The following is a 14,054-nucleotide window of genomic DNA, read 5'->3' on the forward strand; positions in this document are numbered from 1 at the left end:
TTCTGATTTGATTTTGGTTTTGAGACAGGGGTTGATGATTCAGCCCAGGCAGGCCTTGAATTTGCTATGTAGCCCACACTGAACTCAAACAGTTCTTCTTGCTTCAGCCTCCTTGGTGATAGGATCATAGGTAGCTCTGTACCAGAATACCTGATATATAGCATTCTTGAGCAAGGCTGCACTTTAATAATGAAAGGATATATAGCATTCTTGAGCAAGGCTGCACTTTAATAATGAAAGGGTGTTTTCAATAAGTCTTGAAAAAAAGCTATATATTATTCCGGCTTAATGAAGCTCATTGATATCACAGAGTGACACAGTATGAATAAAGAACCCTACGGCCGTACATAGATATTTTCCCAAATAATACTTAAATCAATTATTTCTAAACTTCTCTTTTTATAAAGATACAGCCCATTAGCTTCGTTTTTACTTTTCTGTTTATATTTATTTATTTTGTGTGTAAGGGATGGGGCATGTGCTTTATAGAGCACATGTGAAATACAAAGTACAAAATACAAAATAAGTAAGTTTTCTTTCTCTACTATTTGGATCATGGGGGTCACACTCTTGTCATCAGGCCTGGCAGCAAATGCCTTCAGCTGCCTACTCATCTCACTAGGCCTACCTATGAGTATCAATTGGTTTTAGAAGGAACTAGATCTTTTGGTGAATCAGTACAATTTTATATTCATTAAATAGTATATATTCTTCATAAATATTTGCCATATGTGGAAGACCAAAGTTATAAAATTAAAATTTATAACATATTAAGATCTCTGTAATATGGAATTTAAGTCACTGATCATATTCTTAGTTAATGTATCCTTAAAGCAGACCTTTAGTTTTCTTTTCAGAATAATAAACCACACAGTTGCTGCTACAAAGAATATGGGGAAGTACATGAACCCACATATACTTGTTTTTGTAATGTAGACCACATGCTGTAGAGCTGACACCAGCCACTGTCAGACCAACCTCACTCTGAAACTATTTATGTGACCCTTGGTAAGACTCTTAACCTTCCCAATTTGGTTTCTTCATTTTTGAGTCCTAACATTTCTCATTGAGTACTGTTCTCCATTCCACCGCTCATGTTGACTTATGTATAAAGAATAATCATCAGCCCATTTAGAGCATGTGGGGTCTATACACAGAGGCAGAAAGGCTCCAATATTCAGATGAAGAGAAAAAGAGAACACATTGTTCCCCCAGTATTTCACCAGTTTTTCTCAAGTTTTCCTATTACCTGATTTAAAGCTGTTTTAAATACATACTCTTGACTGTCTGTGCTATATATCCCACGTACATCTCATTAAGAGTATTATAGTATCCAAGGTGAAGGCTGCCAATCATACAGTGAAACAAATTTCATAGCATCATAAAGTGTTATTTTGATTTTTTAAAGACACAGGTATTGAAACTATCACAGCCAATCATTTGATTTTGACATGAGCTTAAAAGGTTAAGTTACTATCTGCAGAAAGGTAATCTGGTTGCCTTTCACAGCAGTCTGCAAGCTCGGCAATCTGCATAGAGAGGGGCATTTGTCATCATTAGCTGAGCTGTGACAGCTGGCACCCAGGGTGGCCTGGAATCAAGAAGTGGCAGAGATACTCTGGGTTTTGGTTGCCATTCAGTACAGTCTGTTTCTTGAGGATCAAGTGTACTATATGAAAAGCTTTGTGATGTAACAGCACTGAACATACTTGCATTTTTCCATAACATGCTAATACAATGATGGCATGTAGTTAGCAGGCTGCCTCTAGACAACAAGATGCCATATCATCCGCTTCCTGCCTGCCTCTTAGATGGGGACTCTCATCAGTACCCAGACAGCTCCAGAACAGTGGTCTTCTTGCTGTTGTTGATGTTTTTAATTCTGTGTTAACACTGGGTTAGGATATTCAATTAAGTACATTTAAGGAAATGGAACAAAGGTGGAGAGGGTAGTTCTCAGATACATTAGAAATAACTTCTCAGGAAAGAGTTCAGTTACATACATTCAATATGGTACATGCTCTTGGGATAATATTAATATCAAAATTAGATCTTTCTCCTATGACATGCTCGTCCAATTGTTTGAAGTGCATGTAGTTCATACTGAATATTTTCAAAAAATTCCTTGAGAAAGTTTAATGTAATCTTTATCCAAGTAAGTGCTAAGTGTCTGAAATAGCTGTGGTTAATATCTTTTAAAGATATTTATTAAAACTGAAAATTTTACAACTACCCTTTTATATCTAGTTAATACAAAGCAATATAAATCATTAAAGAGAAAGTTTAAAATAAGGAACAGGTTGACCAGACCTTTGAAAAGTTAGAATGTTATACACAGTCTCTCTACAGTCATCAGCGTTTAAAAATGTAATCAATAACACTGACTTTATATTATTATGTAAACTAGTTTTTCACAAATAAAACTAATTTTTGTGTTAATGTAAAATCTATGCAAATACATGCAGTCATTTATCAGGAGAGCTGACAAGCATTCCATATTGGAGGGGAAATGAAACTGCCTTAAGAATAGAGGCAATTAATTATTTCTGTATTTTTTCTTCTTCTGTCTTGAGGCACAAAAGTTATCCATCCAGTTAAAACAGCAAATGAAATAAAGAGATTATTTTTTTATTTAAACACATATGGCTTTTGCCTGCAATACTGATCACCACAAGGTCTACAGATGCCCGTGGCTAAATTGTGTGCTGGCAGATGCACACAGGGGAAAACGTGCTAATGCAGCGTGGAGAGCAAAACAAATGAAGAACTGCGCTGCCTACTAGGAAACCCCAACCCAGAAACAAACCCACACCCACCCTTCCCCAATGAATTATGCATTCTGCTTATCAAATACAGGTGAAGGTTACAAAAAATTAACCTTGGTCTGTTGCAAAAGCAGAAAATGCTTTTAAATTAGTAAAGACATTTTTATGTGCATGGTACTTATCAATGTAGGTGAATGTTTAAGAAGTGTATGTTTTTTTATGAACAGAATCGCTAGTGACATTTAAACTGATCCTACAACAAAAAAGTGTATAATACTGAAATGCATGTGACTGGATAGAAATTGTTGAATTTCTCATTAGTCGTTTTAAAATCCATTTGCCAACAATCTCTGAAGGTATTACTGAAGACTGGTAAGTACTGGTTTATGGGGGCTGGAGAGAAAGCTCTAAGGATGAGTACTTGCCGATCCTATAGAAACCCTGAGTTTGGTTTCCAGCACCCATATCGGGCATCTCACAATTGCCTGTAATCCAGTTCCGGGGCATCTGACATCCTCTTTCGGGCGTCACAGGCGTCTACAACACATGTGGCAGGCGCGTGCGCGCGAGCACACACACACACACACACACACACTCAAATAAAAAACTATAAATCTTAAAAAAAAACCTAACCAAAGCAACAAAACAACAAACATTATGGAATGTTCCTGCAAATGAAACCTATATTTAGTCCCTGTTTCCTTTCGACAGATTAATGTGAAAACACAAAAAGTTATTTCAATCTTTTACTATCTGAAACACTATGGTTTTGTGTGTGTGTGTGTGTGTGTATGTTTGTGTGAAAAGAACGTTTCCTAAGAATGGTTTAAAATTATTAAGAAGGCAATAACTTTTTTCTTAATAGGCCTGTAAGCTTGCCTAACATTAAAATTTCTATTTTAACTGCAAATAAAAAATATAAAACAGAAAGCATTTAAATAATTTGTATATCTTGGAACGGGGCTAAAGACTAGCTGTGTTCTTACAAGTTCCACTTGAACTATCTGGGACAGCAGTAGCATGAACAGAATGTCTGTACTTGGACACTTTACTAATTCTTTGTTTGGTGTTCTTCACCATCTACATTTAAGTAGCAATGTGCATTGATATGAAACTTGGATCCAAAGCATATGATGCAAGAATGTGCACACATTATTCAGAATTAGCTATAATTACTCCATAGGTTCATCTTATATCATGTAAAAGAAAGATTAAAGCAACTTCAGAGTAAAATGCAAATACTAAGAGTTTGTGAGACTTCTTTCTTGTGCCATAAAGGTATTAAAAAACAAAAATGCCTCAAATATTACTAATTCATTTGAGAGTTCACAGGATGGTACATTCATATGGAAACCTCACAGACCGGAATTGTACTCTTTGCAAATTATAGTTCAATACACCCTACTGTATTGTTTAAAGTTACTTGTATTTGATTTTGTGTGTATGCATTTTATTTTCTGTAGGCTTGTCTGCATGTATATATGTGCACCAAGTGCATGCCTGCTGCCTGAGGAGGCTAGTAAAAGGCACCAGTCCTCTGTGGAGCTGGAGTTACAGATGGTTTTGAGTCACCGTCACCATGTGGGTGTTGGGAATTGAACCCAGGTCTTTTAGAACAGCAGCCATTGCCCTTAAGATCCTCAACTTTTATTTAAAAAAAAAAAAAAAAAAACTCCATCTTCTAAATCATGCTCTTAATTTTTATTTTAATTTTTTATTCACAAAAATTAAAAGGTTATGTAGATTTAAAAGTATCAAATGCTTATCAATTCTACTTTCCACTTGACGTATTTAACATGGCACTATATAAAAACTGTACTTAAAAGAAATAGTACACAAAGGCTGGAGAAATGGCTCAGCGTTTACTGGGTTCAATTCCCAGCACCCACATGGCAGCTCACAACTTTCTGAAAATCCAGTTCCAGGGGATATGACACCTTCACACCAATGCACATAAAATAAAAATAAATCATAAAAATTAAAAAATAAATAGTACACACTGGTAAACTAAAATTTACATACTTGTATAGTGAGTATAGCCAGAAGGGAAAACCAAATATTATACAGGGGTCTGTTTGCAAACATTTGCCATATATATATATATATATATATATATATATATATATGACAATTCCTTTTTTCTATAAAATATTTGTCATTACATAAATGTGGTAAGGGTTGATCATTTTCTATAATTATTTTAAATCAGCACTTTAGTTAATAATTACTGAAAATTATAATAAAGCCCAATTATAGGAATGCTTTGTTCATTCAAAAAAAACCTCCAAACACTAAATAACAAAAGGGAGAGATTATTTTAGATCAGCACTCACTGAAGTTGATCAGTTAGAAACCATATTCTAGGCTCAAGGTCATGTTGAACATTTTCAGTGCCTTAATCATGCACAGTATGAAGTGGTAATAATGGCAGTGCAGGCCTAGATTAACAAGCTAATCACACCTGGTTCCACTGTTTTCTCTGAGTGCAATAAAAATGCAGCCTACCCAGAGCACTGGGGCTGCATTCACATACATAAATTCTAGTCAATCCATGTTTGTTATTTGTTAGGGGGTGTCCTTGTTTTTATTTGTTCATACAGGGGGAAAACGAAGTGATGAGCCCATTTATCCTGTCTGCTTATTTCTGTGATGTCTGAATGAAGAATACAGGCTAAGATTTAACAATAACAATTTTAGTTTCGTCATAATGATACGGGGTATGTTACCAAGGATTCTGAGGAACGACAGAGAGATCGTCATTCCATGACACTCAAGCGAATGTAAATCTCATTGTCCAAAGACACTTGGAAGAAATCAGAGACATAATCATTATGAACAGAAAAAAAAAATCTTTTCATTGATGAGTTTTCCCTAGACCTTTTTTCCTTCCCCTCCCCCACCCCAATTTACAGAAGCAACTTGAAATATCCTGCACCTCTATGTACATATTCAAATGAAGGGAGGGAACAGAGACAATTACATATACAAGCTGGGCTTTTAATTCTGTTATCTATAAAAGGAAAAGTCTGGCTATCAGTCAAGCAGTGGTAGTGATCCTTAGACCTCTGCTTCCAACTGGCATCTTTAATCTCTAAGTTACTTTTCTTTTCAACACTTATTAATGCCAACATTAAGCAATAGTGTAGAAAAAAAGCATTTGCCACTACAGATGTGGACATATTACTGTGCACTAGGGTAACAAAGAATACTGAGGCAATGGACTCCATTATTCAAGCAATTTTTAAAAATTCACCTCCATTCTTAGGGTGCTCAGATTGAAGAAACAGAACAGGTCTATCTCATATAAACATTGACCTTAATCTCCTGTGATGAACCTGACTTTCAAACACAAAATAATGACTTTAAGAAGTCCTTGCAATTTTCAAGCTATTTTGTTTTAGTGCTTTTATACCATAAGTCACAACAGAAAGAAAGATAGATAGATAGATGCCATCAAATTACCAGAAAACGCCCTCTATTTTACTTTATTTAATATGACACATAAAGAAAACCCTGCACAAATATCTGTCTTTAATTTCTCTAGTGTAAAAGGGACTACACTATGTCTGGCAGAATAAACAGTTAAAGTAGCTTGGGTACATTTTTAGAAAAGAGGAAAGGGAAGAAATCAGATGCATACAATGAGCCTTCAAAGCCACTCCAGCAGTAGAGATAAATAATTTAATAAAATCAACTTCATATTCTTTTAAAGTCTCCAGAGTAATAAGCACATATTAAAAAATAAAACTTTAACTTCATGAACAGTTGTGAATAAACTAGCTGCTGGCAGATAATGAAAACACGGAGGACAGTGTGTATGTGAGCCCTGCAACTGCTCAGATCCCTTATGAGCTTCCAGAAGGTTGTCACTGGTGAAGTCAGTGAACTTGCAATTCAAGTTTAAATAGTCATTAAAAACAAAACAAAACAACAAAAAACCTAGAAACCTTAGGTTCTATACTTCTGAACACAATGCAGTTTTTCTTTATAGGAGACTGCATGCATGACTTTGCACAGGCCATGAAAGTGCACCCCCTCCGGGACAGTCACTCAGGAAGCTATACTTCAGAAACAGTTGTCTTGTCCTTATTATTTGGGATGTTCCAAGTGTTGAAGTTCACAACACTTGTTTTATGTTCACAAATATGGCTAGTTGTTATAATAACAGGCTTGTATTAGCTTCATGTGTTTTCCCTAATTGTAATATTTTAAATCAAAACTGCATTTGTTAAACCCTAAACATCATTCCAATGCAAGCATCTCAGTGGTTACATCATGTGATTCTTGGGTATTTCTTTTCCTTCCAATTAGGTCACTTTTCTTCAATTATCCTTCTATTATTAGCTCATGTCAAGGATGCCTACACGCATACCACTGGAAACAATTCACCATTTATGTCTAAAAACACGAGGCACACATAAGCTTTTCTTCTGATACTTCGTAAGACTATATTTTAAAAAATCGACTGGCATCAATCCAGTTCTTATACAGACTTTTCATATAATAAAACAGATTTTATATCATTTGCGTATAACAGCATCAGTTCAAATAATCCAGTAAGTCGAATGATTTTTTTAAATTAAAATTACGATAGTAGTTAAATAATTTACCATTACAAAACATGTCTAATGCCAAAACCTCGATTAAAATCAGGTGAACTACACAAAAATACATCGTTAATTTTAATTCCTCTCCATGGGCAATTCAATTAAAGAAAGCATGGAGGGAAGGAAGCAGCCATCAGTGCAGTTTAGTTTTCCTTCAACAACGAGGATGTTGAGATTGCGGAATAGATTCAGCTACAGACGCAGTTCATTTCCCGGGCTCAGAGTAGCAGACGACCTGGGTAGCAGCAGCTAGAAAGACAAGCTAGTGTTGTTATTCTAAGCTGCCGGGTCAACCCACAGCGACAAAGCCGCCGGAGTCCAGTTTTATGCAAATCACTGCTAGCGTCGGGCGTGGAGGGTGCTTCAGGACTCCGTGGCCTGGCCTTCAAGAAACTTCACTACCCCGCAACACTCTAGGGCTAAGGACTTTCGTGGTTCTCTTGCTCCAAGTGAAAAATCATTAGGGAAGGGCCTCGGTTCCATCTATTAGTTTGCACAAAGTGCTTCGGTGTTTAGCTTCGCTTTAACCCAATTAAGCCGCACAGCGAGCGCAGAAAGATGCGCCACCTGCGCCAGGCTGCAGTCGGCGACGATGGTATCCCAAATCCCTCTGTTGGACACAGGGAACTACCAGGGCCTTGGTGTTGGAGCTACCTTGAGCTCAATAGGCCGGGTTGAGGCACCGAGGGCGCGATCTCGGAGAAAGGTCAGGGCCAAGTATCCCTAGGTTACACAGAGGTCCAGAGAACTCTCGGTCGGCCAGGGCCTCTCTAGGGCGGGGCGGCGGCGAGAGCAGAGTGGTACAAGGACACCGAGCGTGGTCTGCAGCAGTAGTGGAGAATAGGGACACCCAGAAAGCTTTACAATTAACCCTAGTGCAGATGAACCAAGGAAGAGAGCTGGGGAACGAGCAAGGACCGCGGAGTGAGGCTGACTGGCGCAACCCCACCCTGAGGACCCGCGCGTTCCCACTCCGAGCCGCACAGTTCTTTCTTGTTGGTTTGGTGCTACGGGTTGCCTCCTTCAGCTGCCAAAAGGTAGCAGTGCGTTCACCCGCGACGCCTGCAAACTGGGGAGGGGCTTTGAGAATTCCTACTCCATTCTCCCAAGGGAAAAGAAGGTCTTGGGGGAATGGAATAGACGGCCATCGTAAGCCCCAAATATTACACACTATTTTAATCTAAATCGGAATCTATCATTCTTGGGTAACAAGAAACAAAATTAGAGGTGGCCCTGTGACTTTTAAAAGTTGGGAGTCTTCAACAGGAGTCCATTAAAACCGCTTGCACAGGTGTTACTCTATCCTTATACTGGAAATCTTTTAATGCGAAACAAACAGACCTCTGCACCAAAAGCAGGCAACTGAAATCTACTACGCAAGCCCTGATCACTCTTTCTTGAGCTCATGTGCACTGAGGACTCATCTGGTGATGACATTGGCTAGGAGGAGCTCCCTAAAAAACCTCTTTAGCGTTCCAAAAAAAAAAAAAAAGAAAGAAAAATTTCAGTATGAAACCTAAAGAAACAAACTCAAACCTGAAAGGTTACAAATTAATTTTTGAAGCCGTTGGCCATTTTCTCACAATCAAATTATGAAATCCCATAAGATTAGGAACCCATTGTTGGTCTCCACTAAAGATACCTGAGATGGGAGATCTGTTTTTATGTCTGCATGAGCTAACAAGGTCGAAGGGCCACACCTTCAAGTTCTCAAGTTAAGTCCACTTGAGTGAATCGTCTAGATTCTGCCCAACACAGCTCATCTACATCCCAAAGATCTTCACCACCCAGCCTTCACTGTGGTTTGTTATGTTAGCACTGGCCAGCCTAGCTACGGCCAAGGGGAACTGCAGACAGGTAGGTGAGCTTGTTTTAATCAGCCCTCTTTAACTGGGTAGATATATCTACGGTACTCAGCGGCAATTTTTACACATTCCTCTCAGTGAATGAAAATAGGGAAAACCTAGGTAAAAAGAGAGCAGGTTTTTCCTAAGGTTTTGAAAAGTGTTCAGACTGGGAACACCCAACATGGAGAAAAGCTGGAGAACTCTGAGATCTGAAACTAGCAGTCGGTTAAGAAGCAAACTTCTAGCTTGCATTAAAAAGAGCCCAAGGATTAACACGCACTAATGACCTTACTCTAAATTTAAGTTAGTGACTTTGTTCTAAAAGGTTCCTTTGACTTCACTAATTGGTGAATGACCACTGGTACACCTGGTAGCTCACCAGAGGTGAACAGACAAGCAGGCTTTACAGCACTGAGAGACACTTCTCTTCGCCAAGTCTTTTCCAAGTGTCAATATGCTTCAAGTTATACCAAAGCCAGATTTCCTCTTGCTTTCCAACCTGTCTAGGTGGCCTGGGTGGTTTTCTGCCGGCAGCAGCTTCCTACCTTTGGTTTCTGTGCCTCTATCCACGAGGGGGGATTAATTAGCCAGGCTGAAGCTGGGGGAGGCTGTCGTGACGAGCCCAGTGGCGATTGGCCGCCCGCCTGCCTGGCCCTGCCTTTATAATTTCCACACGAGTGCATCTGGGCTTTTACACAAACCAACAGCAGCTTCTTCTGACAGACACACACTCACCCGACACACACTCGGCACACTTTTCCTCCGTCTGATTAACAGTCCTGCACACACCATGATTACGGAAAAACGTAAATAAATACGTAAAGGGGTGACTATTTTGACTACTGGAAGATCTTTGCGGGGATTCAGCGCAACTTTTGTTTTTATTACTGAGAAGGTGTTCTCTCCACGCGTCTCTCTCAGAGGATTCTTTAGCGGAGGAGAGAGGGGGAGAGTGCAGCCTTTCACTTTAAGACCGGCTAGGCTCGCGGATAAAAAGCCGGCTGGGCAGGGCGGCCCCCACTGCAGCCTGTCCGAGAGGCTAGGTGCCTTTTGCGCGTGGCCCCCTTTCACCACCGAAGTTGGCTCCAGCGCTAGCAGCCGCATTGGATCCCACAGCTTATTGTGAGACTCCGGTGTACAATCCGGATCTCTGCCCCAACATGATCGCGGCCCAGGCCAAGCTGGTCTACCACCTGAATAAGTACTACAACGAGAAATGCCAGGCCAGGAAAGCTGCCATCGCCAAAACCATCCGGGAAGTCTGCAAAGTGGTCTCCGATGTCCTGAAGGAGGTGGAGGTGCAGGAACCGCGCTTCATCAGTTCCCTCAACGAGATGGACAACCGCTATGAGGGCCTGGAGGTCATCTCTCCCACCGAGTTCGAGGTGGTACTCTATCTGAACCAGATGGGGGTGTTTAACTTCGTGGACGACGGCTCACTGCCTGGCTGCGCGGTGCTGAAACTGAGCGACGGGCGGAAGAGGAGCATGTCCCTCTGGGTGGAATTCATCACCGCCTCTGGCTACCTCTCCGCACGCAAAATCCGCTCCAGGTTTCAGACGCTGGTGGCTCAGGCGGTGGACAAGTGTAGCTACAGGGATGTAGTAAAGATGGTGGCTGACACGAGCGAAGTGAAACTGCGAATTCGCGATAGGTACGTGGTGCAGATCACCCCGGCCTTTAAATGCACCGGGATCTGGCCGCGGAGTGCTGCCCACTGGCCGCTTCCCCACATCCCCTGGCCAGGACCCAACCGGGTGGCAGAGGTCAAAGCCGAAGGGTTCAATCTGTTGTCCAAGGAGTGCCACTCCCTGGCCGGCAAGCAGAGCTCGGCAGAGAGCGACGCTTGGGTGCTGCAGTTTGCAGAGGCTGAGAACAGACTGCAAATGGGGGGCTGCAGGAAGAAATGTCTCTCGATCCTGAAAACCCTACGCGACCGCCACCTGGAGCTGCCAGGCCAGCCTCTCAACAACTACCACATGAAGACTCTGGTGTCCTACGAGTGCGAGAAGCATCCCCGGGAGTCGGACTGGGACGAATCTTGCTTGGGCGACCGGCTGAATGGAATTCTGCTGCAGCTCATCTCATGCCTGCAGTGCCGCCGGTGTCCCCACTACTTCTTACCGAACTTAGATCTGTTTCAAGGCAAACCTCACTCGGCGCTGGAAAACGCTGCTAAACAAACGTGGCGATTGGCAAGAGAGATCCTGACCAACCCAAAAAGTTTGGAAAAACTCTAGAGGATGATCTAATCTTGGGCCGACAAGATCACTCTGCTCCACGTCCTGACGAAATGAAAACTTCCTGGTTGATTCCTATTTAGTATTTCCTGAGACAGTGCAAACAATCTCTTCCTTTAAAAGGAGTAACAGCACAACATTTACGCATCATCTCACACACCCCTAAAAAGAGGAGGGAATGGAGTAGGGAAACGGGAAAACCTACACCCACAAGCATCTTTATGCAGGCAACTCCCATCTCCCCTGAAAAGTACACAAAACCCGAAAAGACCCAGAAAAAAACCCCAAGCAACAACGCAAGACCTTGACCAACTCCATCAAAGGATTAAAGCAATCTTGAGACTTAGGCGCATCTGCCTTCCAGTAAAGAGGACCTGGATGTGGCATCGGAAGGAGCGAAAGGAGCGTGTAATGTATATTTTGATTTGTAACAAATATTGTGATCTCATGTTGTCTTTGAAAGTGTGGATGTTGGTGTTTTGTGATTTGGTGAACAAAACTGAAATTGCCGTTTGGAAATTTCCAGACACTTTCCACGAACAAAGATGCATTTAAAGGTAGATTTCCTTCTGGTACTTTACCTGTCTGTGAAGTGTCTGAACTTAAAAAAAAAAAGTTTACATTTTGTTTCAAATATATTGCTAGTTCTAACATTCCATAAGTATACTTGAAATGTTATTTAAATATATTCAAAGGAATTTGAATTCAGCTTATATAATAACGCTTGAATATCTGAATTATATATATTTGAAAATGCACTTGAAATACACTGGATAATTACTTTTGTGATTTAGATTTTAATTTCTGTTGCTGATTTTATTTAATTAGAAGAAAATAAATGAAGTAAAATACCCAATTGTTGTGTCTCATTTTAAATTGTTTTCTGTCAAGAGAACTAATGGTTCCTTTTGAAAATCAACTCAAGTCTTTTAAAGATTTTGACTAACAGGCTAATAAAATCACTAAAAATACACACTAAAGGGGCTCTCTTTTGAATAGCTATAGAAAATATCCATTTCCTCAGTTTCTAATTTACTAGCTGGTTCTTTTCTACAAGTGACACATTTATAATCTACTTTTGAGACCCTGCTTCTGGTTAGTATTTCTGTAGATTTTTGACAACGTAAGGAGGGAAAATCTATCATGGCAATATTACTCAGTTTAAAAGCCGCAAATTCTAAGAAAATTAACTTAAAGTCATAAAAAGTCTGAAGTTTGTATATGAAATCCAAACAATAAAATGAACGTATCTTTTAGCTAGCATACTTTATCACCCTATTTTAACACAACAGGGGTTATTAGAATAAATTAATCAGAAAATCACAATTCATTTTTACTACATAGGGAAAGCTAATGACAAAACATAAAGACATATGTTCCTGTTTAAACACAGCACACTCATGCAACACACACCCATGGCGTTAGGATTCTTTGGTAGCATCTCACTGATCAACAAGTGCTGAGAGGCCTGCACCAAGGTTCTGCCTTAGTTAACTCAGGTGTCAGTAAACATTACAATTTCCTTTGTTCATTTACAAGTAAGAGTCTATAACGTGTCAATTCTGTGTATAACTTAAATATAAACAATAAGGCTCAAGGCTATTTTAGAAAAGTTTTTGAAGTGACTTATATGAAGATCTTTTTAAAAAGACGGTAGAATATCCATTAGAATAGCCCATTATCTCAACCTCTTACCCTAAGAAGAAATTTACAAGACTTACAGTAAAATAAATAAGAAACTAGTGAAATGTATCGCAGAAGGGTGCTTGTCTGTAGGGTTTCTCTGTTGGCCAGGGAGGCTAAAATCCACAAGGTAAGATTTAGCCTCCATGTATGCCATGCCAATGCGCCAAATGTGCATCTTCTGGAATGGTGTGTGAGTATAAGGGTGTGCTGTGTGTACATACAAGTCAAAGCTGAGACAGAATCTGCTTCTCCTCCTTTAAATCCATATGTAAAATCCATTTAATTCAGAAGATGAAAAATGGATGTAATAATGGAAATGAAATTATATGTAAATGGCTCCTGCCCCAGTTTCCTTATAACCTTTCAATAAATAATAATTCATATTGCAGTATATACTTTTGGAAATTAAATGTGATGTTAACACAAAATTTTACAAGACCTATTCTAGTCTTCCCAGGAACTGAGCCACTGTGCCCCAGAGATCTGGGAGAAACTGGCTTAAACACCAAATCTGCCCAAGTGCACACAAAGGCACATAGGAAGAATGCTCAAATGCACATGCTCTGTTACATAAGTTTAGGATTTAAGCTCATTAATACAATCTTTAATTCTGAAAGAAACCATGTGTTATTTCATTCATTTTATTTTCTGTAAAAAAGATGAGAATATGTGTACCTCTTCAGTCATTTAAAACCAAGCAACACTGAAAACCACATCCTGCAATCAAAGCCATCAACGCTGTGCAGTCTAACTCACTTTTGTGTCGATCTTCTTGAAGGCAGCATCATCCTCATCTACCTCAAAGTAGATTTCTGTTGTGGTGATGGAGAGAGTTCCTTTGGCCACCACCACAGGAGCAATGAGCTGGGCAGGGGTGCTGAGAACCACAGGGCCTGCAAGACAGGGGCA

At 39.9% G+C, this 14,054-nt stretch overlaps 2 protein-coding genes across 4 annotated transcripts in view; one reads left to right on the plus strand and one right to left on the minus strand.

Annotated features, from left to right (window-relative positions):
- Positions 1-14,054, minus strand: part of Nbea (neurobeachin) — a 492,297-nt gene that overhangs the window by 139,927 nt on the left and 338,316 nt on the right. For all 3 annotated transcript variants that reach the window (XM_075950839.1, XM_075950838.1, XM_075950840.1), the window contains exon 40: positions 13,902-14,038. In XM_075950839.1, coding sequence (XP_075806954.1) covers positions 13,902-14,038 — 137 coding nt within the window. The remainder of the gene's footprint in view (positions 1-13,901; positions 14,039-14,054) is intronic.
- Mab21l1 (mab-21 like 1) lies at positions 9,919-12,310 on the plus strand. Its single transcript, XM_075950820.1, has one exon. It carries the CDS (start codon positions 10,380-10,382, stop codon positions 11,457-11,459), a length of 1,080 nt encoding a protein of 359 aa, XP_075806935.1. The 5' UTR covers positions 9,919-10,379; the 3' UTR covers positions 11,460-12,310.

Source organism: Microtus pennsylvanicus, chromosome 16, assembly GCF_037038515.1.
Source record: "Microtus pennsylvanicus isolate mMicPen1 chromosome 16, mMicPen1.hap1, whole genome shotgun sequence".
Lineage (NCBI taxonomy): Eukaryota > Metazoa > Chordata > Mammalia > Rodentia > Cricetidae > Microtus > Microtus pennsylvanicus.

Bases quoted from the DNA above. Each gene is read 5' to 3' on its own strand.
- Mab21l1 (XM_075950820.1), top strand. From the start codon at position 10,380: ATGATCGCGGCCCAGGCCAAGCTGGTCTACCACCTGAATAAGTACTAC.